General features: G+C 33.8%; 5 protein-coding genes across 8 annotated transcripts; 2 read left to right on the top strand and 3 right to left on the bottom strand.

Moving 5' to 3' along the window:
• Window positions 1–1,124: 1,124 nt before the first annotated feature.
• On the bottom strand, window positions 1,125–7,500 carry LOC138938913 (putative leucine-rich repeat-containing protein DDB_G0290503). Its single transcript, XM_070306316.1, has 17 exons — window positions 7,291–7,500; window positions 6,746–6,902; window positions 6,361–6,663; window positions 5,907–6,199; window positions 5,700–5,804; window positions 5,556–5,624; window positions 5,296–5,445; window positions 4,981–5,187; window positions 4,091–4,496; window positions 3,708–3,929; window positions 3,222–3,636; window positions 2,451–3,144; window positions 2,083–2,340; window positions 1,836–2,006; window positions 1,442–1,755; window positions 1,283–1,349; window positions 1,125–1,201 (listed from the first exon to the last, which is right to left on the bottom strand). The coding sequence occupies exons 1-17, from the start codon at window positions 7,498–7,500 to the stop codon at window positions 1,133–1,135; spliced, it is 4,110 nt and encodes a 1,369-aa protein (XP_070162417.1). The 3' UTR covers window positions 1,125–1,132.
• A 301-nt stretch (window positions 7,501–7,801) lies between these two features.
• Par-6 (partitioning defective 6 homolog gamma) lies at window positions 7,802–12,764 on the bottom strand. Its single transcript, XM_070305631.1, has 5 exons — window positions 12,645–12,764; window positions 12,332–12,557; window positions 12,128–12,252; window positions 11,780–12,049; window positions 7,802–11,401 (listed from the first exon to the last, which is right to left on the bottom strand). The coding sequence occupies exons 1-5, from the start codon at window positions 12,696–12,698 to the stop codon at window positions 11,102–11,104; spliced, it is 975 nt and encodes a 324-aa protein (XP_070161732.1). The 5' UTR covers window positions 12,699–12,764; the 3' UTR covers window positions 7,802–11,101.
• A 243-nt stretch (window positions 12,765–13,007) lies between these two features.
• Mad1 (Mitotic arrest-deficient 1) lies at window positions 13,008–15,987 on the top strand. 3 transcript variants are annotated; one of them, XM_070305634.1, is made up of 8 exons: window positions 13,011–13,178; window positions 13,285–13,545; window positions 13,693–13,923; window positions 14,008–14,444; window positions 14,524–14,976; window positions 15,068–15,366; window positions 15,438–15,569; window positions 15,633–15,987. In XM_070305634.1, the coding sequence occupies exons 2-8, from the start codon at window positions 13,285–13,287 to the stop codon at window positions 15,794–15,796; spliced, it is 1,977 nt and encodes a 658-aa protein (XP_070161735.1). In that variant the 5' UTR covers window positions 13,011–13,178; the 3' UTR covers window positions 15,797–15,987. The 3 variants fall into 3 exon arrangements, with proteins under 3 accessions (XP_070161734.1, XP_070161735.1, XP_070161733.1); XM_070305633.1 differs by having other exon boundaries at window positions 13,008–13,110; window positions 15,438–15,986; XM_070305632.1 differs by having other exon boundaries at window positions 15,438–15,986.
• A 1,272-nt stretch (window positions 15,988–17,259) lies between these two features.
• LOC138938861 (uncharacterized) lies at window positions 17,260–19,472 on the bottom strand. The gene is made up of 2 exons (XM_070306206.1): window positions 19,251–19,472; window positions 17,260–18,334 (listed from the first exon to the last, which is right to left on the bottom strand). The coding sequence occupies exons 1-2, from the start codon at window positions 19,325–19,327 to the stop codon at window positions 17,710–17,712; spliced, it is 702 nt and encodes a 233-aa protein (XP_070162307.1). The 5' UTR covers window positions 19,328–19,472; the 3' UTR covers window positions 17,260–17,709.
• Window positions 19,473–20,253: 781 nt separating this feature from the next.
• Window positions 20,254–26,731, top strand: LOC138938690 (RNA-binding protein squid-like). Of its 2 annotated transcripts, XM_070305871.1 has the most exons (9): window positions 20,254–20,530; window positions 23,688–23,728; window positions 23,819–23,946; window positions 24,045–24,191; window positions 24,283–24,414; window positions 24,533–24,797; window positions 25,092–25,163; window positions 25,858–25,976; window positions 26,266–26,731. In XM_070305871.1, the coding sequence occupies exons 1-8, from the start codon at window positions 20,391–20,393 to the stop codon at window positions 25,926–25,928; spliced, it is 996 nt and encodes a 331-aa protein (XP_070161972.1). In that variant the 5' UTR covers window positions 20,254–20,390; the 3' UTR covers window positions 25,929–25,976; window positions 26,266–26,731. The 2 variants fall into 2 exon arrangements, with proteins under 2 accessions (XP_070161972.1, XP_070161973.1); XM_070305872.1 differs by lacking the exon at window positions 25,092–25,163 and having other exon boundaries at window positions 26,266–26,726.
• The last annotated feature ends 414 nt before the right edge of the window (window positions 26,732–27,145 follow it).

The raw sequence follows: 27,145 nt of genomic DNA, 5'->3' as shown, positions 1-27,145 counted from the left end.
AGAAAAAAAAAATGAATTATGGACAATTTAATATTAAGTGGAAAATAAGATTTTGTCTAATTACCTATAATATAAAGCAAAGTTTGAAGATTTGACATATTTTTCAGAAATTCTTGTTTAATCATATCTAAGAGAGCCTATTGTCAAATTTATTATCAATCTTTCAATGCGCGAAACGCATCAATCCGTGTAATTGTAGGCATCATGTAGAAAAGGAAAACGTACATAGTAATAGGAGTAACGCGTAAATAGTCGCGTTATTCCTCGCAAAGCGAAATTATAGATACGCCCTTTTGATTATAATCGAATTATAATCGGGTTGTCGAATGCTGGAATATCGCAACAGGAGCATATGCACCCGACGCCTCGTGCATTAGGAGCGACGATAAACTTGGCGTTGTGAGAACAGAACGCAATTTACCGTCTTCTATGCGGCAAGACAGGGCCACCCGCATATACGTAACGCGTATGCATGCGTAGAGATATTTTCTCTTCAATGTCAAATTGTTCTCGGGATGATGAAAGGGGCATTTTGTCAGTGCCCGTAACATAACTAGAGTATCATGCGATGCACCGCAGCTTTGCATTACGGCGAAAGTTCAAAGCTAAATTCTCTGTATATTCAAGTTCCTTCGCTCTATTTTCTTTTCCCAGAATATGTAAGTTATCATTTATAGCAAAATGTTTTTTACGAATGTATTCTTGTAAATTGTTTAATTATATAAATAGATACATTATTATTGATAAAGATACGTGCATATAAAAAGAGAGAGAGATTCTTTCTCGGCTTTTATATAATGTACATTTATTACAAAATTCATTTTTTTTTTAAATACATGTTTTTCTACGAATGGTGTAACATGGATATAACTTTAATTAGACAAAGAATAACAGCATTGGTAAAACATTTAAAAAATTATATGTATACATATATACGAAGAAAAAAGTAAGTAAAAAGTAATATTCTCAATTGGATCTGATTTTATAAAATGTACATAGTTAATATATATATTTATGCGCGCGGATACCGAAATAGAATAATAATGAAAAGATAATAAAATTATTTCGTGCTTTATATCCGTTTTGCGCTTGAAAATCTCTATATTATGAAATACTATTTTATCCGTCGATATCAGCGAGCATTGTTCAATTTATGATGTATGCTACATTGATAGATAAATTTCTCTCTCTGCCAATCAAGCTGCAACGTATTATTTTACATGTGCGTTTTGAATGCAATAATATACGTAATGTTATAATTTAATAATTATCATGCACTTACGGTTCTGTCTATTCTAGGTTTAGATGATTCCGTATTTTCCGTTTGTTCCTTCCCATCGTCGAAAAATCTGAATTGTTATTGCAAAACGTGTGTGTTATTAATAAGTTCTACTGAAATTCATGTATAAGTGTAAATATAAATATATAGAAAATATTTTACCTATGTTTCTGTTTAAAATCGCGAGAATATAATTCTGTTATAGAAATTTTCTCTTCATTATTTTCCATATTGAGATTTTCGAAAATGAGTTCATTTTTACTTGCTTTTTTATTTAAAGACAACCTATTCTCTGTCGTGTACTGCTTATGTAAAGTGAACTTATTATAGAACTTATGGTCTTCGGAATTATTGCGAGGTCTGTAATGGTCCTTCGTTTCGGTATGTGTAATGTTTGATTCAGTATTCTCAACTGCGTGTGAGCTCAAAATATTGATTCGATTATGTAGTTCCGTCAGTTCCTTCAAGTTCAGCGACTAGAAAGGATGGATTGATAATAAATCGCGACGCGTAAAAAGTTATGTACTAATTGATTCCCTCTTGCAAACACGGGTACCTGTAACCAACTCTCCGAGTCAAACGGGCTTTTCTCCATTTTCATAATGTCTTCGAATCTTGTCTGCAATCTTTCAACATTCTCATTGTGTCTCTTACGAAAAGCGTTCAAACTACTGTCATATTTTTTCTTCAACAACGCCAGTTTGTTCTGATACTCCTCTACCTGGGACTGTTAAAACGAAATTAAAATATTTACAAGAAATTATCCAAAAGAAAAACGCTATAAAGGAAAAAAATCTATGTACTTTAACTTTAGTTTGTAAATCGTTCTTCTCCTGCAACAGATAGGTAATACACTCTTCAAGATTCTTTATTTCGTAATCTCTCAGCTTTACGTCATCCATCAAATTTTTAATTTCATGCAGTTTGCTCTCGTATTGTCCTTCGAGGAATCTTAACTTGTGCACAGCATTCTCAATATTACAATCTACTTCTTGAGCGACCGTAACTAATTCATCATGCGTGCATTGACTCGCGTAAAATTCTTCATCTTGTTGACAAGACTTGAAGGAAATTGTCGACATTATTAGATTATACCCGAAATTTTAATTAGTCATTGCGATAAAAGTATACAATAATATTTAGTAAATGTGTTTACCTTATCAGCATATACTTTCGCCTGTTGCTTTCCCTTTTCATTTTCCAAAATTTCTTTGCTTTGATGTTGTTCAGACGTATTCTCCATCTCTGTATCGTCTTCTTTAATTTCCGTTCGAAGGCGCACGATTTTCTCATAAATTTTCCCAGGAAGTGTGTACAGTGTATCTTTCAAGGACTTGACCATGTCTTCGTGTGTGTACAACAATTGATCGTTAGTATTTTTTACAGCGTCTATGTCCGTTTTCAGTGTCTCATTTCTCTGCGATATCGTTCGCAGTTCATTTTCGATGTCCGCCGTGGAACTTTGACAACTCACTATCTCGCTCCTCAGATAGTCCACTTTCACCAATAGCCTCTCTTTATCCACGTCTAAATCCGATAGATTCGCTTGCAGAACATTTATCACGGCCATATTGTCGCTTTCTCTTCTCAATAATGAAATCGTGTCGTTGCTCCGAGCGAGTTCAATTACAACTTTGCTCAACTGGTCGCACAATGATTGATTCTCTTTCTGTAGCTTCACGATATCGTCCTGTTTTTGCGTTATCATGGCATCGTATCTGATGCTTTCATGCGTTAAAGTCATTCTATTCTTTTCATCCTTACGTTCCAGATCCGCTATTATTTCGGCGTTCTTAGAGATAATCTCGTTAGCTTGTGTAAGCTTATTTTTCAGATCATTATTTTCCATCTGTAGTTCCATCAATCTGCCAAACGGATAAATTTCGATTTTAAGAAAGATCGATCAAATATTTTTAACGATATAAATAATAAGGGTACTAACTTTTTTCTCATATTGTCGACATTATTTGTTTCCTGCTTTAAAATATTGATGGTTTGCTGTAGGTCATCTATCTGTTGATTTAACTTGCGCATCTGGTCTCTTTGTACTCGTAATTCCTCGTTTTGCGCGGTGTTTGTATCGAAAAGATCAACGTTTTCACTTTTCAATGAGAGAAGATCTTCGTGCAACCTCTCAATCTCCGAGTCTCTCTTATTTATTACAGCTTCCAACACCTTCTCCTTCTCAAGCATCCTTTTTCTTATCTGCTCTTGAATCATGCAATCCCCTTCACCCCTCTGCAACATATGCTCCGCCACTTTTTGTTTTAATTTCGTAATCTCAAGATCCTTCTTTTGCAGCTCCTGTTGCTGCTTCGCGAACTCTTTAACGATCTGCACGTGATAATCCCCGGCGCCTTAATGAATTTGTTTAACTGTCAATCGACGTGTCACCAAGAAACTATACGATATACTATACATGTTATACCTTGAAGAACTGTGGATATCTCGTGTATCTTGTCGATGGAACGTTTGATATGCGTCGCGAGAGCGTGATCGATTTCTTCGTACGAAATTATTTCGTTCAATTCTATTTTTTCCGATTCTTCGGAACATATCGCACTAGAGTCAATATCATCCGACTGAATCTGAACGTTAACTAATTCTTTAGATAAATGACAGTCACCGCAATTACTCGACGTGGAGTCTTCTGCAATATTATTGCAATTTATTAGCATTTGTACGCGCGTATCACAGATTATCTATTAATACGTAATCGTGTATCGATCAATATATAATTAGATGTAATCTGCCAATGTCATGAATTTCCTATGCGCTCCATTATTATTTAACTTATGCCTCGGAATATACCTGCAACCGGCTGGATCGATCCATGTCCGGTATCAAAATCTGTGTTTGTAATCTCGCTGACGGACTCTTGGCTGTAACATGCCACATAAGCCTTTAAGTTATCTATCTCCCGCAGACGATTACGTCGTTCTAGTTTACACTCCTCCAACTCGGCTATGAACGCTTTTAAAGCGGACAACGCGCTCTGGACATCTAAGCAAGTGTCGTGCTCGCATTTGGTGTACTCGCAAATCCCCTCATACGCTATCTTAGACTCGTCCAAATTGTTCAAACTACTTTTCAGCATGTTAGTGAGATTACCGACTTCCCGCTCCATGCAAATTAGCTGCATTTCGCACTGCGAGATCTTCTCGTTTTTGACCTGAATCTCATTTTTCAAGTTGGCCACTACATCATTCATCTCTACCTGATCGTGAACACAATTTTACTATGTATCTATTTATACACTTCTACGTAAAGTCAGTTTAAGATTTAGGATTAGATCTGATTACGTATACCAGGCATCGAGTTTACTGATATAACATTATACCTAATTATTTTTACAAAGCGCGATTATTATTAATCCTTTTATATATTTATTATACTTTATATTGTCCGTAAAATTAATTTTTAGACCTGCGAAAAAAAAGAAAGTATTTCATTAAAACATTATCTCTACATTTTCGTATAATTTCTTTTTTATTCAGAACTGTAACTCTCTGTATATCTTCAATAATCGATAAGTCTGTAATTGATAAAATTTAATTATGTATATTTTTATAACTAAAAGCTTAAGGTAAAATGTGACGTTGTACTGACATTTTCAAAAAATATCTATATCCCGTTATTAATTGAATCGGCATTAAAATTATGAGAATATGACGTGATGCACGAGAAGCCAAATGACGCACCTCACGAGTGTCGGCCGCAACAGACATTTGCTTTATCAACGTCAATAGTCGTTTTATTTCGTCTTCTCTGTCCGCCAACGTGCAACTTTGTTCATGATATTGCTTCTGAAGCATATCCCGCTCCCACCAGACATTTTTCACCTGCTCTAAAGCAATACCGCAGCTTTCCGCCTCTTTAGATAAATGCTCCATCTCTTTCATCTTCCGCTAATTTATCATAGTTTTATATGCACATTAATTTATTAAACTATAGTCAAATTCAATTTCTCTAAGCTAATTATATTATGTAGTATATACTATGTCTCACGTACTAACCGTAAGAGACTCGTTCTCTATGGAAAGTACTTCTGTCTCTTTAACTTCCTGTCTAAGTTTTTGGATTTCTTGCGATTGCAAATAACAAACTTGACATTTTCTACCTAATTCCATCTTCAACTGATCCACCAGACACTCCGAAGAAGAAAGCTAAATAGTGCATAATATAAAACTCGATTTAAAAAAATATGTATACAATTATATAAAAAATAATTTGTACAAATCTTTTTTTTTTTTTTTTGTCGGAAAATACGTATTACTTTTGCACTTAAATTTTCCACTTCAACGTTGCGCTTATCGTTTACTATTTTCAACTTTTCTTGCAAGATCTAAGATATAAGAGAGATCTAAATGATTATAGATAAATTTTTAACTAAAGTAGTTAACAATAAATATTGATTTACATTAAAATTATGTCTTAAAATGTTTGCGTTTTCATCCTCTTCTTTTAACAATGTTTGTAAATGCTTATTCAATTCACGCAGCTCTTCTAGCTCATCTTCCTTCATCTAAAAAGTAAAAATGAGTCAAGTTCACTACTATGTAGATATATATGTTACATAAAAATTTCGTTTTGATAAAAATTCCATTCAATTAATATTGTTCCGTACACCAAGTTCGTTCTTCAAAACTATAATTTCCGAATCTTTTTGAATAATTACTCCCTTATGATTTTTCTCACAAACTACCAAGGGATCCAAGTTTATCCTTAACTCGCTTTCCGATGTTGATACACTTTCGCTACTTTCACAGTATTGACTAGACGACGAGTCGACATTAGATTGTCCATCGTAAGCGTCATTTTTATATCCGTCCGTTTGTACACCCACTTCGCAAACTTCTTGCATCACTTGAGAAGATGCGTCAACGTACTCGATATAAGTACTTGTTTGATCGCTATAATCTATAGAATTTATTATAGCTCAAAATGCGATATATAGATTACTTTAATTTTTAAAATTAGCCGAGAACTGCTTAATAAAAAAAAATTAATTTTACATTTTAGTTTTCGATAAGTAAAAATTTTTAAGATATAACTTTATTTTGCAAGTTAATTTTTTTTACCTCGTACGGATCTCGCTTCGGTTAATATATCGCAAGATGTTACGCGCGATACTAGATAAGTGTTATTTTCCGATAATGGTTTCGCGTTCAGATTCTCTCTCAGAACGTGCGTATTAGTTAGTAAGTAATTATGGACTCCTCTATCGTATCGAAATCTCCTACCAGGATGAAAATACATGGACAGATACATGTCGGAATGTTGCAAGGCAGCAATCTTATTTGCATTGAATGATCCTTTCTGAGAAAGCGGTCTTATTATAGCTTCTACTTTCATTTCTTCTGTCTCATTAATCACGACGGTAGCTTTGCCCTACAATAGAGAGAACTATTGTCACTCGATTATAGAAATAGTACATTTTAACATACGCATTATTAATCAGAAAGCTTACGAAATTTTCCAGATATTTCTGTTGTTCCGAAGTAAGCTTCAAGGATTTATATTTTTGCAGTTCTCGCCGTGCAACGCGAAGCTCATTTTGCGCTTGAGCCGTAAGTCCTATCATGTTTTCCATTACAACATTGAATGGTATCACTCTTCCTGGCTATAAAGAAGAACGAGATAATACACGTTCTATCTCTGTCTTTCGTTAATATGATTTATTTAATAAAAATACGCATATATAAAATGCGTGCTGAATGTGATATAATATGCTGCATTATATGCATGCTGAATATCTGGGAGAATATAAATATAAAATGTAAACATGAAAAGCATTCCACTTTTCCCATAATCAATAACAGTCTATATTATTTCAGGGGATTGCTTATTTAAAAATTCCTCAACATTTTATACAGAAATAATTATGCTATATGTGCACGTATGTGTTGTGTTTGTATGTTGTAAAGTATATAGATATTTATTTTTAATAAATAATCGATTCACGGTGTGTATTCTCAGAGAGTTAAGACATTGGCAATTAGAAAACAAACCGCAGGATCATGTTCGTTGAGCTCGCGAAAATAACGTGTACTCTCTAAGATGTTTGGACTCCAAGCTCGGATATCCGTACACGAATTATACAGCTTCAAACGACCTTCCGATCTTTTTTTCGGTAAGACGTAATCGCCATAAGTCAAGGGTACACCATTACTTGGTCTGCCCGCCAAAAAGATGCGCGGTCCATGCTCGGCGTAAGACATGTCTGTCTGGTGTTTCAAATTCCTTTCACGATCGGATATGTATAAGATTTTCGTCGTTTCCTTAAGCTTAATAAATGACTTGTTAAGCGTCTAATTTTTACAAAAATCATGACCCATGTAAGGTTACAGATTTTGGTGTTGACTGTACCATATTTTATTTATATACCATAGTAACGGCAAAACGGCACGAGAAGACATCTCGATACTCAAGATAATTAGAGGAACATGGAATTTTACATGGAATTATGTGAATAAATAATAGGATAAATTAGAAAATACAATAAAATATCTTTATTTTATAAGCTGCCATTAAGAATTACAGCGTTAATAAGTACTTTCGTCCTCGTAAGATATTAACTATCTCTTATTCATACTAAGAACTATACGACTATTGTGTAAAATATATCTAATATATCTAATATATATCTAATTTCATCTCATGAAGGCTAATTTAGCACTGACATCCCTCCACGTAACAATTACGGCTCGATAAAGCGCTAAGTGCAGATGAAAAAGAACTTCTTACAAATGTGTCTGGAGGATTCGCACTCTATTTGGTTAAGTACAAAAATGATTTCTCGTCTATAGCAACAAAATACATACAGATTAAATCTAAGATCATCTTACGTTAGTCCTCTAAGTCATTCTTTCGTTAAAAAAAAAAAAAAAAAAAAAACTCCGCCTCGCATACCGTAACTATTTTTCTCAAGAAAAAAATCCCTTTTAAATATTATACATGATGTGACAAATGAATGTCCAAGCTAAGATAAGAACATTCGAGAATTAAAAATAAAAACATGCAAAATATATATTAGCGATATATTCGACGGAATCAATGGGTGCATTTAGGAGACAAAACCGTTGGATAGCAATCTCGAACGTGATTCTTACTTCTAGAACTAACAAATCAACGTCGAGTGTTGACAAGACGATGCTCAACGGTTGTGTCTCCTGAACGCACCCAATAATTTGGTAGCGCCGTTAAAAATGCACTTATCGCGGAAGTTCAAGTGATACCTTGCGATTACGAAAAACTAACTCAATAGAGAATAATATATCTAGGAGAAATATTATATACACATACACAAACATATACCCACACACATACGTTTTTTCGAATTAAGTAGAAAAAATGGGATCGAGTGCATATAAAAATAGATTCGCGCATAACTATGAAGGCAGTATAGATTTCTTAGAAACGTTATATCTCGTCCTCTTTTCTTTTCAACAGTGTAAATATTTAATTGGAATGTAATAATGCTTCCTAATATTAATTCCACTTTGATAAAGGCACACAAGATATACAAACAACAATATTTTACACATGAAAATAGGATCGTTATTCCCCTGATGTTTCCATCGATATCTACCGCCCTAAAACGATTCCCTCAGTCTGCAATTAGATAACAGATAACATAGATAAAAATGAAATTAAAATTCGAAAACTTCAACAGTCTAAACATGTGGTGGAGCAGACGAAGTAAATACACGAATAGACGTGTGACTGCGTTATAAAAAGAAGGGAACACTTATAGTTTTATATCATTTTTAAAAGTAGCTGGAATGATGTATAATGTAAGGCCACTTTTGTTTTTCGTATCATCATTAAACTACAGAAAGATTTATATCGATATTTTCTCCGATAATATTATCGATCATTATTTACATTAATATAAAGACTTTTTTCAGTCGAGACAAATTATTGAGTCCCATTTTCTACGCATTATGTACAATCAAGTATCATTAATGAGCATCTGGATGATGAACAAGCATATTATCTTAGTTTTAAAAATATCCATTATAAAAAAAAATCATATTCATTTCATCTATTTTTTAAGTACATATTAATTTCAAGTAAATAATTATTAAATGAAACAATTATGATACTTTGAATACTATAGTCGATATCAATTTATCTGTCAAGTATATTAGACAAATGAATCAAATAATACTTTTTAAAATAAAAGAATCCACATTTCTTCTCCAAATTTGTCCTAAAATGGACAAGTTAATTGCTCTTAATTATTATAGTATTAAAAAATGATTCGTAAATGTAAAGAAAATATTTTGATCAATCGAGCTATACGTCCAATTATCGAGAAAAACTTCAATATGATTTAAAAGGCATAGAGTACAAATATATTGCCAAAAATACAATATAATATAAGTACTTTCTCTTTCCATTGTTTTCTTTCTCATCTATAAGATATAATGCCATTAGAATAACAATAAAGTATAAAAACGATGATCTTATAATTGCTGTTTCTCATAATAAAAACGGCACTCTTTTCCACACGCATTTCTTTTAAATTTGGAATTTGCGTGAAATATCGATTCAGTCACAATTGCAATTTTTTTTATAATATAATATTTCAAAAATTGTTTTTTTTCTTTTGATTGCTATTTTTCTATTTCTATTTACCTTATCTCGACACTTTATAACAATATATAGATCTTCATTCTATGATTTTTACATGCAAGGCATGACATTCATCTTTCAAAGTCGAAGTCATAGAATAGCATTAGTTGTTTCAAAGTATTGATTTTATAGTTCGAAGACGTAACTTATGTTGTAACCAACAAACTCTCCTTACATCTATCAAGTTGTCTAAAAACTTCGTAAAATTCCATCAATATGATTATTGTCGTATATACGTGTTTTTCCATAAAGCCTTATTCCTAGATAACTTCTCTCGCGAATAATATTAGCGGACGTTATTAAATTGAGCATAATTTAACCCCCTCCAGCAGATTCTGAGTCATTTGTGATCTATCTTTTAAGAATATTTTATAAAACATATGCGAAACAAATATTTGATATGTGCATTATACAAATACTTAATATGTGTGCATTATACAAAAATATTAATATATAATTCTTATTTTTTAAATATTTTCCTTTTCCTTTTAATTTTAAGCACAGTAATATTTTGAGAAAAAGATATTTAAGAATATTATATATATATATTTATGTTCCTTTTATGTATGATTAAAATCCATTATGAAATTTTAATTTGCGATATGTATAAAAAAATTTTGCTATAGATCAAAATTGACTCAGTTTTTGCTAGCTGTCACGCTGTCCGTTGTTCAAGGGTTAATCAATTAAGAGGACATACCCATCTGAAAATTTCAAAAAATAGATTTTTTTTGTATATTTTCATAACTTCACATTTTAAAAACAATATAAGTCAAGCAAGTCTGATGTAGATATTCAAAGAATTAACAAAGTTACAAAATTTTGAACAGAAAGGTCCAGATAGCTCGGCGTAGCTAAGCGTGGTTCGGTCAAGCGCGTTGCAGCTTTCATGCTAATAGCTATTAATGTTTAATAAAAAGAAATTTGTGTTTTTGATTTCAAATCTACGAACGTTTTCATACACACCGTACAGCCATCTAAAACTGGAGCTCTGCAAATATTCGCATAACTTTAAAAAAAAATTCTTTTTAAGCTGAAAATTTTTGTTTAAGTACTTAATAATATTGTATTAATATTGTAAAAAAATAAAAAGTTTCTATCAAGTCTTTGCGCTGCAAAAAAATCAACAAAATGTATTCACTTTTCGAGAGTTTAAATGGATATGCTCTCTTAATCATCACCCTAAAGGTGCAGAACACCCTGATCATGACTATAATTTTGGTGATGATGATGATGATGGTAATGATGGTGTTGAGTAGACGACGCCGAAGCGTCGTCCTGTATTGTCAAACCTGTAAGATCGACAATCTCATCCGCTTCCTCGTCGCTACCGGCGCTTTGTGTCGATTGATGGCTTCCCGAAGATAATTGACTATTACGAGAAAAGGAACCGCGGCGAGGTGCAGCCAACGCTGCCCTCTGATTCGCCGGTTTGACGGTTATGATAAGATTAGAGGAATTTGCTATCATCATATCCGTCACCTATATATAAATAACCGTCACCATCAGCATACATAAATAATCGTATAAAAAAAAGAGAAGAAGAGTGAGTTACTTTATTTTGCTATAAAAATACTTTATCTTTATGGGATAATCTTAATTATCATAGGAAGTATTTTAAATATGTTATTATATTGAGAATGCTTTAATTATTTTACTAGGGTAGCAATAATGTTATTAAATATACAAATAACTGTATAAGTATCAGAGAAAAAAATAATTTAAAAACTGCATTCTTTTCAAATAAATAATATTGTTTTAACGATTATAACTATAACTTTTATATCAATATCTTGTAATTTAATGTCTTATAATATATTGCTTTTATGCAAAAAAAATTGTTTCTATAAAAAATCTTACCTGATCAAGTGTTTTGCCTGCAACCTCTATACCATTCACTTCCAAAACTTCATCATTTACAGCTAGAAGTCCTGTGCTCTCTGCTAAACCACCTGGTACTAATCTGCTGATAAACACTCCTGGAACTTTCTCAATTCCCCCTCCAGACAATATACGGAAGCTTTCACCATCTTTAATATAAAATCCTAAGGGTTTATCGGAACCGTGTTTCAAAAGACGCACACGTCGACAAGTTTCTGGCAGTATGTCGACATCAATAATTGCGGACACCTGATTGTAAGAATAATTAAATGTTGAATCAGTTGATATCATGAAGTACAGTAGAAAGTAATCAACGTATAAACTTACCTGCCTAAAATCATGTGGATTTGAAATAGCGATAGATTTTGGCTTTCCTGGTGTGCCACCTAGAATACTGGATATCAGGTTTTTAGGTTTTATTGTCCCATGTCCATTATCCCATGCTTCGTCATCTGTCATAATTATAATTAAATAAAATGTATATACATATACATATAGACAAAATATATACAAAATCACGAATAATTTTACCTTTCCTCTGTATAAAAATTCTGAGCAGACACCTGGTGGTCAATACAGCTCTAGCTAGGTTGTTATCATTATTGATGGGAAGTAGATCACCGTCTGTATCGGTGTACCAAATTAAAAATTTAAAATCTGCTCCTAAATCATGCCGTTCTGCCAACAGTTTACCAAAATCCTCATAGCTCATAGGCTCATTACGATTGATGGAAAATCTGATGATGTCGGCCTCAAACTGCAAAACAAATTTAAGCAATGCATTGTTCTCACTTTCAATGAACATTCTTTAAAATTATTCTTTATTAATGATATATATACACACTTTGCTCTTCACGGCCAGGATGCCGTTGTCCACCTTGTCCTGTTTCTTGGACATAGCAGCGTAAAGACAACAAGATAACAAGTACTTTCGCGCTGTCGACACCTTTAATTTTTGGCAACGAGGTTGAATTGGCTTGAATCATTGAACTCATAGAATTCAGTGTCTCGAACAAACTTAGTGATCTTTTCATTTGTAGATAGCAGCAGTAAACAAATATTGACCAATGAGGACATAGAAATATTTGCTCTTTTTGACCTGATTGGTCAATTAAATAATACTCTATCCCACTGGTAAGATTTTTGAACGCACCCTCAATTATATATTGCCAATCTTGATGTATTTGATCGATGGTTGAATGTTGCTAGTATCGCTAATATCTGGTGTCCGGTGTTATCTTGATCACTGTTACATATATTCTGTTAATTTCTCTATAAAAAGGGTTAATATAGAAAAAAATAGAATAAATGTAAGAAAATAGTGTAAAAGTTTAAGAGATGAAATTAAGTAACTGATAATTATAGGCCTTACAAAAATGTAAAAACAAATTTCATATTTATATTCTTATACTCATTGTATTATTTAATATATGGGAATTGTATAATAGTGTATCATTGTAAGAAAAGCAATTAATTTTGTCTAGATGGATGATCAGGATCCAACAAGCATTATCAATATGATAAAAGATCTACGTTCTGGAACGGAATCCTATCGTGAAAGTATTGGAGTACCAGTGCGATACTCAGGAACTGGCTATATACGTTCAAAATTCAATGAAAGTGATGACAGCATTATTTCACCTAAACGGCAAAAATTAGATGAATCGAATACATCTATAGTTAATAAAAGTCAATCCGATTCTGTCCCAGGTAGTCCTTGGGAATGGCGACGTATGAAAGGAGAGGTAAAATAACACATTAAAAAATGCTACATATAATTATATAAATATACATTGAACATTATTATTATAAAAAAATGCATTATATAATTCAAATAAAATAGATAATTTGAATAAATATATAAAACAATTTAAAAAAAAACAAATTTCCAGATTATATCATTAAAAAGTAGATTGACTCAACAAGAGGCAACTGTACAACAACTACATAATATACGCAGACAGATGGAAGAAATTTTTGAGAAGGAGAAAGGTCTTTTGCAAGTCCAGGTAGAACAAGATTCACAAACCATTCAGCAGTTAGAAGTCAGACTTGATGTTGCACGACGGACAATCCAAGATACCAAAGAAGCACAAGCTGTTGCAGAGAAAGAATGGTCCCAAGTAATTATCTTATGTTAATTCATATACTTTGTTCCATAAACATATTTTTACATTTACATTTTTTAATTATCTGTATTGTATTAGGTAAGGAACAATTTAGAAAACAAAATAGCATCATTGTTAACTGAAAATGCAAAATTATCAGAGAATCTGAGAAATGTGTCTACAAAAGAAAAATCTCCTCTTCCTCAAGATACTAGCGAATCAAATGAATTACAATTAAAATTAGAAACTGTGGAAGCTAAAGTAACAATGTTGGAGGAAAGGATTAAAGAATATCTCAAGATGCAACAGGACTATGAATTGCAAAATGTAGAACTACAGAATATGAAAATTAAGCTAGAAAAACTCGAGTCCGAAAGAGCATTATGGGAAGAAGGCAAAATGTTAGTAGGAAGAGCAGCAAGAGCGAATGACCTCGAGAAAGAATTGAATATAGCGAAAAAGACTATTGCAGTTCTAAAAGAGTCAGTCAGAGAGAAATTACTCTTAGAGGAGCAAATGGCCAATATGACAAAAAGGTACTTTATGCATATTTAGAGTTAAATGTTACATTTGTTAAAATGTTACATTTATTTAACAATGCATGATTTGTTACAGGCTAGAGCACACTGAAAAAGTAGAGCAACAAGTGGCGATATTGGAAGCAAAGCGGTCCGAGCTTGCGCTTCGCTTGCAAGAATACGAAACGATTGGCATTACTGGCGGACCAACGGCAGTGAAGCGAGAGCTGAACCGACTTCAACAAGCTGAAGTGGACTTGAGAGCAGAGGAAGGTCAGCTCAGATCAAAATTGGATGCGGTTCTGCGAGAGTCACAGAACTTGTCAAAGAATTATGAAGACGCGAAGAAATTGGCTACCGATGTGACATCATCAAAGGAAAAACTAAATAAGCTTGTAAGCAGACTGCAAAAGAAGATGATTCTCGTCACCAGAGAAAGAGATAGTTATAGACAGCAATTAGACCTGTACGAGAAAGAGATGACAGTGGATGGCAATAATGCGATGACCGAGAGAATACCGGCTCTAGAACGCGCTATAGATGGATACAGGTATAATTATGTATTAGCATGTATCGCAAATGTTTGATTAAATCAAAAATTATTTTATAAAAAAGAAAATATGTTTTCAATATTATTTCAGGGACTTAGTTAATAAATTGGAAGCAGATCTTCAAGCGGCCGAGACTGGCACGCAGAAGAACGAGTATAATAAACTGAGAGAAGAGATCGAGCAATTGAAAGGCGAGCTCGAGCATCGTGCGTTAAAGGGCGACTTCAATTGCAACGCTCGAGTTCTACATTTTACAATGAATCCCTCAGCAATAGCGGAGAAACAAGCCGAGGAAAAACAAGCGGCTCTATTACGAGAACTAGAAGAGCTTCGAGCTAAAGTAGGATCAGGAAACTATGGCACGACCACATCATTATTGCAGACGCAAGGTATGATAACGATATTTATATCTTATTCGCCTTATTCTTTGCGCAATTATTTATTTTTTTATTTAATATAGAAATTACAGAATTGAAACAAACACATGAAATAAAGATAGCGCGCTTGAAAGAGGCTTTTAAGGCATCATCACAGGAATATCGCCAAGCGTGTTATCAGCTATTTGGTTGGAGAGTGGACCGAACAAAAGAAGGTTATTATAAGCTATTGAGTCAATACGCAGAATCACCAGAAGATTTTCTTTTCTTCCATGTAGGAGAAGAAGGCGTGGATTTGTTGGAGACTGCCTTCTCCACAAACCTAAGTAACCTGATTGAGCAATATTTGCAAAGACAGCACAGTGTTCCTATGTTTCTTAATGCTGTACAATCTGATCTTTTTAGTCAACAAACTATAACACATACAAATGTCATGACATAATACTGATCTACGTTTTTAATGAAACCAATATTTTTATTTATAAATTTCTCCAGGCTTCAATATACTATAATGTAATATTAGTGGAATTACATTAAATGCTAAACACCTAATAAATTTTTATAATTTTTATATTTCTATATATGAAAAACTCTTCACATACGAATATCAATTTATTAATACCAGAGTAACTTGAAATTAAGTTTATACATGAATGTTATAATTATTACACATAAATAATCGTATTTATAACAATAATTTTCTCAAAACGATTTTCTCTGCTAATAATTTTCACAATATCATTTCAAATCTATTCTATTCTCTGTGTTGATAATAAATTTCCTCTATCTTGCTACAAGAATGATCTATAATAACAATTTAGAACCAATTTTTGTCGTGTCTATTTAATTATTCATATGACAAACGAATGCGAAAGTTAACAATAAAATTAAACTTTCTAGTTAAAATATTTTGCAAAATCGGGCATAATGAACGTTCTAAATACATATATTCATCCTCATAAAAAATTATAAAAATATTTCAGATAAAATCTTTGAAAACTTTTACATATAAATTCTCAAAGGAAATTCTATAATAAAGTTAAATAATTTTTAAAAGCTGACAAATAACTAATCAAGGAAACATCGAAAATAAAATTTTTTCTATTTTACACAATATATTATAAAATTCAAAAAATTTTTTAAAGATATGTATGTATAAAATGTAAAATATATAAACATATATATAAAAATATCTCGACGCTTGATTAATCTTCGCTGCATTCACATCTGACCTTCGTTAATTTCAAAAATATGATGATATATTGCCATGATTGTTCGATAAAAACTTGCGTCGAGAAAACTAGTCAAATTGTTATCGTGTAAAAATTTTACAAGAAGATAACGAAGTTGAAAATCGGATCATTCCAGCGGCTATATCCCACGGGAAACGTTATTGCTCGATCATGCTTGTACATGCTCAGAAAGGGAAGGCCTGAGTATCCCAGAAGAGGGATTTCCATTGTTTTGTTTTTTGTTTAATGAAGGAATTGTGAGGTGTTCTTCGTTAGTAATTAAATCGTTATCTACTGCATCGGCCGGTTCGATGGGATATGCGGGACTTGCACCCGCTAAAAAACTCTCCCTACAGGACCAATCCTTTTGGCCTGCCGCCAATACTTACACAAATTTATATTCTAGGATATCGGAAATATGATAGGCACAGAAGAAAAGTAATATACATATAAACTTCAAAAATTGAAATTTTGAAAACTCCAACTTTATTTTCGTTGCTCATTTATATAATGGAAATTATTATCTAAAAATTAATTGTTCTTACAACTTATCTCTCAATTTTCACAAATGATCGCTGTACAACTTATAAACACTTATAGAAAAAAAAATCCATATATATATATATATTTATGGAATATGTCCATATATATATATATATATATATATATATATATATATATATATATATGTCCATATGTTAAGCTTGCATACGCTTTGTACATGGAATAGTCTTTTGCAATTTTATGTGAGATAAAAGTTTCTCGAATAAAATTTTTATCCTACACATCGCAGGCTAGGTTCGCATTGGAAGCATAAATCGGAATTTTTTACATCTATATCGCTTTTGCTCGTTTAATTAATGCTAATCTAAATCTTGCGCGAGATTTTGTTAGTTGCATTGCCAAACACTAATGGCCTCTATTATACTGATAAAAGATGGAAATTTGATTCTCGATCAATATACATAATACGAGAGTGAATTAAAAATTATTCGCAATTTTGTTCACATTTTTATCTTTCAAATTTCCATTTCAATTCGTGTTCTCATATAGAACAACCTGTAACGAGTTAGCCAGAAGACAGTTTCATTTCTTATCACTACATTAAATGAACAAGCATTATTCATCTAGTTTTGGTTTGTTGTTGTTGTTGCGCTTTGTACAGTTTAAAAACTTTCTTACTTGGAAGCAACAATTGGCTCAAGCCGGGCCTCTTTTTGCGTTTTCTGTTCGCAGTCTGATTGTTCTCCTGATCCACCTCGTTTTCCTCGTCGTTCGCGGTCGGTGATGTCTGCTGTTGCTGTCCGTTGTATCGAGTCTGGCAGACCAGTGTCTCCTGCGGAGTCCGCAGAGCCTCTAATTCAGTCGCGCTGCGATGAAGATCCGAATCGTGGGCGAAGGTGCAGTTATGACCGAATCGACAACGGCCTTTCCGATAATTCCAACAGATCTTACGGCCGTTTATCATCTTGGTGTCGTCTAACGTGGGCGTCATCTTGACATGTTTCTCCAGGATCGCGCTCTTCGCTCGTTCCGCTTCGACGAACGGATTTGAGAATACCGAAGTCTTCAACAATGTGGACGCGCTATTGAAATCCGGCGTGGGTAATGGAAGCTTTTCTCTGGAAGCTGTTGTTTCGTTTATTCTCACGTGTCCGTTCTCATCATTATGCGAGTTGCTGTTCTCATCATTATCATCCTCTTCCTCTTCATCCTCTTCCGACTCCACCTTGTCAACACCCTTAAAGCTAACGGTGAGGCAATATCAGATTACAAAGAACAAGCCACATTCTGTATGTACATAGGGTTGCTAAATTTAAATAAATGTTTCATTTTTTCTTTGATGTTCAATATTATAACAATGGTTTAATTTTTATTGTAAAGTAAAATGAATATTTCATAGTTTTAATATATAGAGTGGATAGAGGATAGACTTTGAGATGAAATAAATATATATTCAAGCATTGAAAGAGAAAACAAGAGAAAGAAAATTATAAAAAGTAGAAGCGCAGAGAGATCTATCTCTGTATAATTTAAAAAGAAATTAAATAGATATTTTTCTACTTATGTATCTTAAAGAAGGAAGAAAGAGACAAGAAATAGAATGCATGAAACAAACATTTCTCTTACAAAAGAATTGTACAAATAAATATGAATTATGCGATATAGTGCATTCGATATAATCTGATATAAACAAACCTTTATATATCCAGTTCTAGATGCAAAAGAACATCGTGAAAACGAAGAAATAGATTGTAGCAAAAATATTTAAAGCAAAAATAATATTTTGGATTAACAACAATATAACACCATAAATGTATAGTCTTTAGATTTTTTACTACAATTATATCCAATCTTACTCAATTTATAAGTGTATGCCTCTTTGATGTTTCTCCTTAAGTTCAATGCTACCTATATTAAAATATACATAATGCTTTGCACTTGTCATTGTGCATACAGCCTTATGTTGCATGACCTATTAAATCCGATATCTTTCATCTTAAAAACTGGATTTCCATCATTACAATTTCCCTGTTAAGTAGAAATATTGGCGAATTTCATGCCTTTTATTGAAGATTAGGATTAAATTAGATAATGGAGAAGCGCTAAAAAGAAAAGGAGAAAAGCTAAATTGGATAACAGCTCACAGTGATCCAAACTTACGCATCATCCGAAACGTCACCGTTCGTCTCGCTGTCCGAGCCGGAGGAAGTCCCGTAATCCGCGACCAAGGAAGCCATAATAACAGTCGATTCTTACAAACTAAACGATTTAATCGTGCGATAACTAATAATAATTAATCTAATCATCACGCGAGGTCAGATGTTAAACGGCTCCGACTGGATCAACCAACAAACTCTTGTAGGAAGAAAAAAAAATGATATCAGCGCTATAGTGGCGCCATCTAATGTAATGTGAATTTTATATGAATATATATATATATATATATACCCACAGCTTTTATATATAATATATATAATATATATAATATATATTAAAAATCAATATAGCGTTCGTGAAGCTTGGAATTAGAATTCCTCAATTCTTCATGATTTTTGATTGGTGCCTGGTGCTCTGATCCACCATATATAATAGGGAAAGAGCGCGTGTAATAAATCAGGTTAGATATATGTGTATTGTAATAATCTTTTTAATATTAATATAGAATTTATTTGATTATATTATATTTTATTTTTGATTGTGTAATTATTGACAACACCTACGAGATTATTGATGTATACAGTTACTTTCGGTCGAAATCCACCAATATTTGCGGAAAACAGTACTGGAATATTAAGGTGCCTTTCTTGCTGCGTTAATGGCACCTTTAAATTTTCAGCAAGAAACGCATATAAATAAGATGTCATACAAGTGGCTGTCAAACAGAAAACTTTTCGAGATTTAAAAAATTTTCTATTCGGTAACCAATTACGTGACATTGTGTTTATCTGTTCTCTCGCTGAAAAATTTTCATACAGATCAGTGGGATGCTATTGGTCTAGTGTATTATAGAGAAGTCTGTGGACTCGACCAATCGGGACGAAGAAGTGCTCTATCCCGATTGAGAATTCGGAGAAGCGATGCGCTTCTCGGTCTGACAGTTTTTCTGCAGAGGACAGCACGAATCATCGGCGGCGTTCTCAAAACTCGGCATGAACATTCCTTTCATTGTCCTCCTTTCATCCGCGGATCCGTCTCGGCGCAGACGTCCTCCGATATAGCGCGAGTGTGATTATTTTCTATCTACACGATCTTCCCTTCGTATCATTGAGCACGACGAGTGCGTAAAACGCGACGTAAACAATGGCAGATCAGCAAGAAAACAAGGACTTCAGTGAGGACATAGCGGAGCAAAGTTTCGAGAAGAACGGCGAAGCCGAGAGCGGCGGTACCGGTGGCGGCGGAGACGCCGTGGAGAATGGCCAGGACTCACAGGAGGACAGGTAAGATTTTCTCTCGTTCATCGCGACGAGATTCTCGTCGCGGACGATGATCGGCAATCGGATCGATGATTCTCGCGCGCGGATCTCGGCAATCCGCAGTACGCGTTACGTCTACGGAGACGTTTTCCCGCGAAATTGCTCTCGGCGTCCCCTCCCGGGCCTCGCGACACGAGTAACCGTCGAACAAAATGGCGAGGGCCGATTCGAGATACCGAGACGGTATCCGTAATCCGTTCGCATCGGTCGTACACCGGACACCGTTCACTTTCCCGCGCGATTTCTTCACATCCTGCATTCATGACGCGCTCGAGGGTGTATTTCTTTTTCGTCCTCGCGAATGGACAGAGTTCGTTTCATTATTATCTGTAGCGTACAAGATAAAGCTTTTTTCTTTTTACTACGCTGCTCTCTTTAAGAATTCGTTCGCGCATCACCTCTCTTTTCTTCACACTTTCGTTCTATTTTTTTTTTTTTTTTTTTTTCCTTCTCTTTTCTCCGCGAATACGATGTTGCTCTTCTCAAGTGCAGAAAATACATCCGACAAATCTAACATTTTTTGCAGCTTTGTATTCTATTATTATCGCAACCCAATATTTACGAATATTAGATAATTATATATATATATATGAGATAAAATGTGAATTATATATTAAACAATTTTATTACTGCATTTTATGATACAATTGCCCTTGTACAGTAAATCTGAAATATATTTTATACATTGTTTTGTTTTTCACAAATAAAATAAGGTAAATATAATTATATAGTTATTATATATATTATGCTGTAATTATAATTACACATATGCTATAATTACGAGTTATATGTTCATCAGCTTTCTAACTTTTTTGTAAATTTCTTTCTGTTCTTACTCAGCCAATTAACTCTCTTCTAGTTCTATAATTAACGGAAGGCAGAGACAATTTCATCATTGATAAAGTTTTGTGTATGTGTATATGTAGAACTATTATATATGTACTTTTTAAGAATAACATTTTTGTGTGTATTTGTATTTCTTTTTCTTTTTTTTCTTAATAGAGAATATAATTTTGAAATCCACACATTTGATCAGTTACGAGTCACGTGTCCTTATTCACAGTAAGAGTTTACAGTCAAATTCAGATTAGTCAATTGCTCAAAACGATTGACAAATACATCCAATACGTGTCTGGGATCTCTCAATTGAGCTGCGAAGCTTGATGAAATGAACTTTGGGGTCGGAATTATTATGAGCGATCAAGCATCGAGTTCTCAAGTCCATCATGTTTGGTCACAACACAAAAATGCTGGAGTCAAGTCGAGTCAAATGTTACTTGAGATCAAATATGTGCCACAGTGACACATATTTGCCTGCTGGATATAATACAAAGTAGAGTAATTTCCGCTGAATTGTGATATTTGGATTATTTGGGCATGAACAAAAATGCGCAAAGACACTAGGGCCAATGCAAACATCTCCGATAGGAGCTCCGGAACGCCATTAACGCAGTTTCTGTGACTTGGTCTGCAGGTGGCAAACGTCCCAGTGCGATTATGGTGGACTGCTTGCAACCGGCTAACTGTGACCTGACCTGACAACAGATACCGGCGAGTGACTGGTACCCATGGTATTTATCATCAGCCCTAGATGATATAAAAAACGATATATATTTATAATGTATATATCGATAAACGTATATAAATACAGACTTAACACCGCCGGAAAAAAAGTTTTAAAAAAAAAATGGTAGAAAAACAGCAAAGTGTGTACATATTGCAGCTTGTTATTTGAATGCGAAAAATATAAAACCAAAAATGTCTTAAGACTCGAGACAAGTCATAATAATGAGCCGTATAATGTAAATAAACCTTCTCGATGAACATGAACTGTAAGATAGAAAAATTTATATATGTATGCATACGAGTGTCTGATGTAACGCATAATAATAATGTTATTTAAAAAGAAATCAAATGAAAAACAAATTAGAGCAAGGGAGATAGAAACAGAGCAAAATCGTACAGTGATCAATGTTAATCTGTCATAACATGGAAATTAATTTTTAGCTTTCCAATATTATAGAGTTGCAGTCAATCTACTACCACATGTCACTAATTTTGAGCCAATATTAATAATCGGGATTATTTTTTTTTTTTGTGTGTGTAACTTAGAGAAGTTATTTGTATTTTCTTTAGGGGCAGCCGTATATATCAACTACTGGAGTTTAGCTTATTTGGATCATCGTTATAACAGTACTTTGCTCTCTTTGATGCGTTTTTTTTTTCTACTCTCACATACACACAGATTTATAATATTATACACACATACATACATATGCATATGTATTTTTCTAAAACTTTTTCTTTTAATATTTTTCACGAAACTTATCTTTTTATGATGTTCAAATCGAGTTACCTGTGTGGTTGCGCAATGCCGCCGTCTCTTCATAACTTCAATTTTACTATGCTATCACGTAGCAACTACGTATGTAAATTGTATAATAATATATACATATTTAACTTGATCAGAGTTCATTTGTTCTAGGGATATGGTATATCTTGTAACTCTTTTTATCTTTTGCTGTCAGAATAACAATCTTGTTTAGTCTCGTGCAAGGAACGTGTTTATTTTTCCAAATCTTTATGTAGGACAACACCTACATTGCATGTTGCTGCAATTGGAATTCCTATTTCCTACAATTGAAAAAAAAAAAAAAAGATGAGTGATTATTGTGGTTGCATAAATCAATATTAAAATTTCTTGCAGTGCCTTTTCCAGATAGCATCATGGATCGTCAATTGCGCTCTGTTAAATCGTAGTACGATTCTAATTTGCATAGGAATGGCATTAAAACGTAAATTTTGAGAAACTATTAACCTAATTAATGTAATATTCGTAAAAAGATCTCTGTTCTTTCTTTGGTAAAATAAATTAGTTCCATTGCTTTACAGGTTGACCGGAAGTAATCAGGACTCTATGATTGATAGAGGCACATTCGATTTCTATCTTTCTCTTTCTTTTTTATTTTAATATTGTGTGCCTATATAATAAAAATTCAATTAAGATAATATTACTCGTAACAATCGTAGTACCGCAATAGCGATTGGAAAGTTAGGGCGGCAAGCGTATTATCCTCTATTAAATTTATTTACAAATTTCGTTTCTGTTTATTGTTTGCAGAAAATTATTTGTTGGTGGCTTAAGCTGGGAGACTACTGACAGTGAGTAATCTTATTCTTGATCATTGATGGGTTGTATTTCTTCCCGAAATCCATACATTTTTATCTGCAATTTGTGTCGTAATTTTTCAGAGGAATTAAGGGAACACTTTAGCACATATGGCGACATTGAGAGTATTAATGTCAAAACAGATCCCAATACGGGGAGATCGAGAGGTTTTGCCTTTATTGTTTTCGCCAAAGCCGAAGCTCTCGATAAGGTAATATTTTTTTCCAGTAATAACAATAAATGAAGAGCTTTTCTTTAATGCTGTAAATCAATATTATGCATGCGAATAATCCTAATGGTTTCTTGCAGATTATGTCGGCCGGCGATCATGTCATCAACAACAAAAAGGTCGACCCCAAAAAGGCAAAAGCTAGACACGGGAAGATCTTCGTCGGTGGTCTCTCGACGGAGCTCTCCGACGACGATATTAAGAACTTTTTTTCACAATTTGGGAACGTAAGAGTAATTCGTGATTTGGAAATAAACAAGTCAAAACAAAACCCCCAAAAAATTAATTATTATGCAATTTTCAAATTTTTTCACACAGATTGTCGAGGTGGAGATGCCGTTTGATAAGACAAAGAACCAGAGGAAAGGTTTCTGCTTTATTACTTTTGAATCTGAGCAAGTGGTCAACGAACTGCTTAAAACACCCAAACAGACCATCAATGGAAAAGCGGTGAGTTTTGTACGAAATATAAAAATAGTTGTGTAAACTTTCACATTACAATCTAATTTCTTTGCAATTCAAAAATCGAATTCAAACTTTTCTAATCAATTTTGAACTCTTATCAAAGGTGGACGTGAAAAAGGCGACACCCAAATTGGATGGTATGGGCGGAATGCGCGGCGGAATGATGGGCCGAGGTAGAGGCGCCCGAGGAGGCCGTGGACGCGGTTTTGGAGGTCAAGGTGGCTGGGGACAAGGTTACGGAGGCGGCTACGGCGGAGGTTACGGTCAAGGTGGCTACGGCGGTGGGTACGATGGTTATGGAGGATACGATTACTACGGCAGCGGTTACGGCGGTTACGGCAGTGGTTACGATTACAGCGGATATGGTGGTGATTATCCTTTGTTTGTTTCGTCATATAGTATAAATCGCGAATTTTCGAATTTAAGTAATGTCCCAGGGTGAGGTACTTACTTTCATAAAATTGGTCAGTGTCCTGACGATCTTTAGATCTTTGCATTACGTTTTTCTCGGATTTAAAATTTCGCCGAAGAATCGAGATTTTTCCTTTGTAGTCGCGTTAGTATATATATCCCTTTTTTTATTGTTTCTTCTACCGTATTGAAATCTCGATGGTACGTGCGGATACTGACTCCATTTGTACCATGTGTTTCATGAAACGCAGATGGCTATGGCTATGGCGGTGGTAATTACGATGGTGGCTACGCGAGCGGGCGCGGTGGTGTACGCGGTAAAGGTACGCATTACAGCGTTCCTTGATACATAACTTTATTACCCATCATTTTTAGTATTTTGCTCTTCTATCTCTCTTTTTATATTCAGTTTGATGCTTTGCCACCGCTAGAATATTTCACCCATCTTTATAATCCTTTTGACTGCTATGAGAGCAATTTAACCCCGACTTCCAACCGCAAATATAAATCGACTAAATAATAACTTCGACGTAAATTCAGTTCGATTAATCTCCACTGTAGAAACATTAAGTGCTTGTAAAAAAATTATTTCATTTTCCATGCTTTTGCCATCTTTGCTTACATGAGTTTTCATATGTTGCTTATCCATTATTATAATAGCAAAAGAAAAAAAAATTTATAATCCCAGAGAGATACGTATCGAAAAGAAGGGTATGGATCCGAATAATGCGCAGTTTAGCTTGTAGCCTCTTTGTTCTTACATTTATTATCTGTAGTATTTTCTTCCGTAGTATACCTGATTGTTGTTAGTAGTATAGTGTATCTTCCTTTATTGAAGCGCGCGCGTGCGTATGTTTTATATTGTATAAGAATTAATCTGTTTTACGTTACAATGTTTGTGTATGTGCGCGCGCGCTCGTGTACGTAATTATAGTTGTGTATATAAATCTAATTATATATAAATTCGTATCTGAGACAAGTATGGAGACTAATGATACAGTGTCGGCATTGTTTCAGGTGGCTCGGGTTATGGCGGCAAACAGAGAGGAGGTGGCGGTCGCCAAAATCAGAGGCATCAGCCATATTAACAAAAATCTTCATTCGCGACCGCAGTGCAATTCGCGTTGTAATTGCTGGTGAGTTGCCGCGCTCCTAGAACTTTGTATTCTCGTACTTTTAGAATTAGAGCGGCAATTCTCTTTCTCATTCTCAATGTCGCTTTGTTCACATTTGTGAATGTATCGATATCTATTATTTTCATTTATAAAAGCATGAATTAATTTAAATTAGTGTTCTGGATTTTTTTGTTAATCCAATGTCATGGTGCTCGATTAATACATATTTTGTAATATAATTTGTAAAAAATTAAAAATACACACAACACACAGACACACATACATGGTCTACTTCGTCTTTTTTTCACAGGTACTCTTCCTCACTCTACTACCGATCTCTTCATTCGTCCAATTATCATTCCATTAAGCCGCGCCCCTCCTAGCAAGAATTCGACAATTTTTCAACAATGTGGACAACTGTTGCTAATCGAAAATCAATCACCGAAATCTACGATGGAAATAGCAGTAGCGATTTCATTTTGTATTTAACTCCCATTTATTATTCCGCGTCTCTATATGCTTTCCTTTCTGCCGTTTGCAGTACGAGCTTGAATCGTTTTTCTCCTTTTTAATAACATGTTTGCGGTAGAAAAGCAAGCATATAAAACCATTAATAGATTTTTTGAATGTAATACCGAATAAAATTAAATGAAGTATCTAACAGTATAACAATCTTACAAGAAGTAATATTGCCGTACGATAGATATATAAAATGAAGTAAGAATTAGTTGTATAAAATATACCATGTAAGCACGACAATGTATCTTCTTATCGGAAGAATATGTGCGTCATTATTGAGGAGAATTACGCATTTAAAATGATTTCCACATTATAACCTATTTTCTCGATTTTATTTGGCACAATTAGATGAAGTTGGAAAGAAGGCTTCAACGATCAACAAATCTTTTCAGAGAGTTTGCCATTAATGGTAAAGCCGTTCTTGATCGATTACGGTCGCTATATTGAATTGAATATTCGATAAGAACTATCTCCTATGATAGCTTTCCAGCAAGAAAACAGACTTAATTGGCTATCGAATATAGAGAATTCTTTAAGTTCCGAAAATTGTTACTTGTTGGCTTTCCATCTTTAGTTAATCTGGACAAATATTTCTAGAAACTTCAAAAATTCGCTATCAGCGAATATAAACAATATCATAAGATTAGCTGTTGAATGGAAAAATTGTAGTC

Source organism: Polyergus mexicanus, unplaced genomic scaffold (assembly GCF_030449975.1).
Source record: "Polyergus mexicanus isolate NDT 795.1 unplaced genomic scaffold, iyPolMexi1.0 SCAF_13, whole genome shotgun sequence".
NCBI classification, from domain to species: Eukaryota; Metazoa; Arthropoda; class Insecta; order Hymenoptera; family Formicidae; genus Polyergus; species Polyergus mexicanus.
Note: the sequence above shows the minus strand (reverse complement) of the source record. Positions and strands in the feature narration are given on the sequence as shown.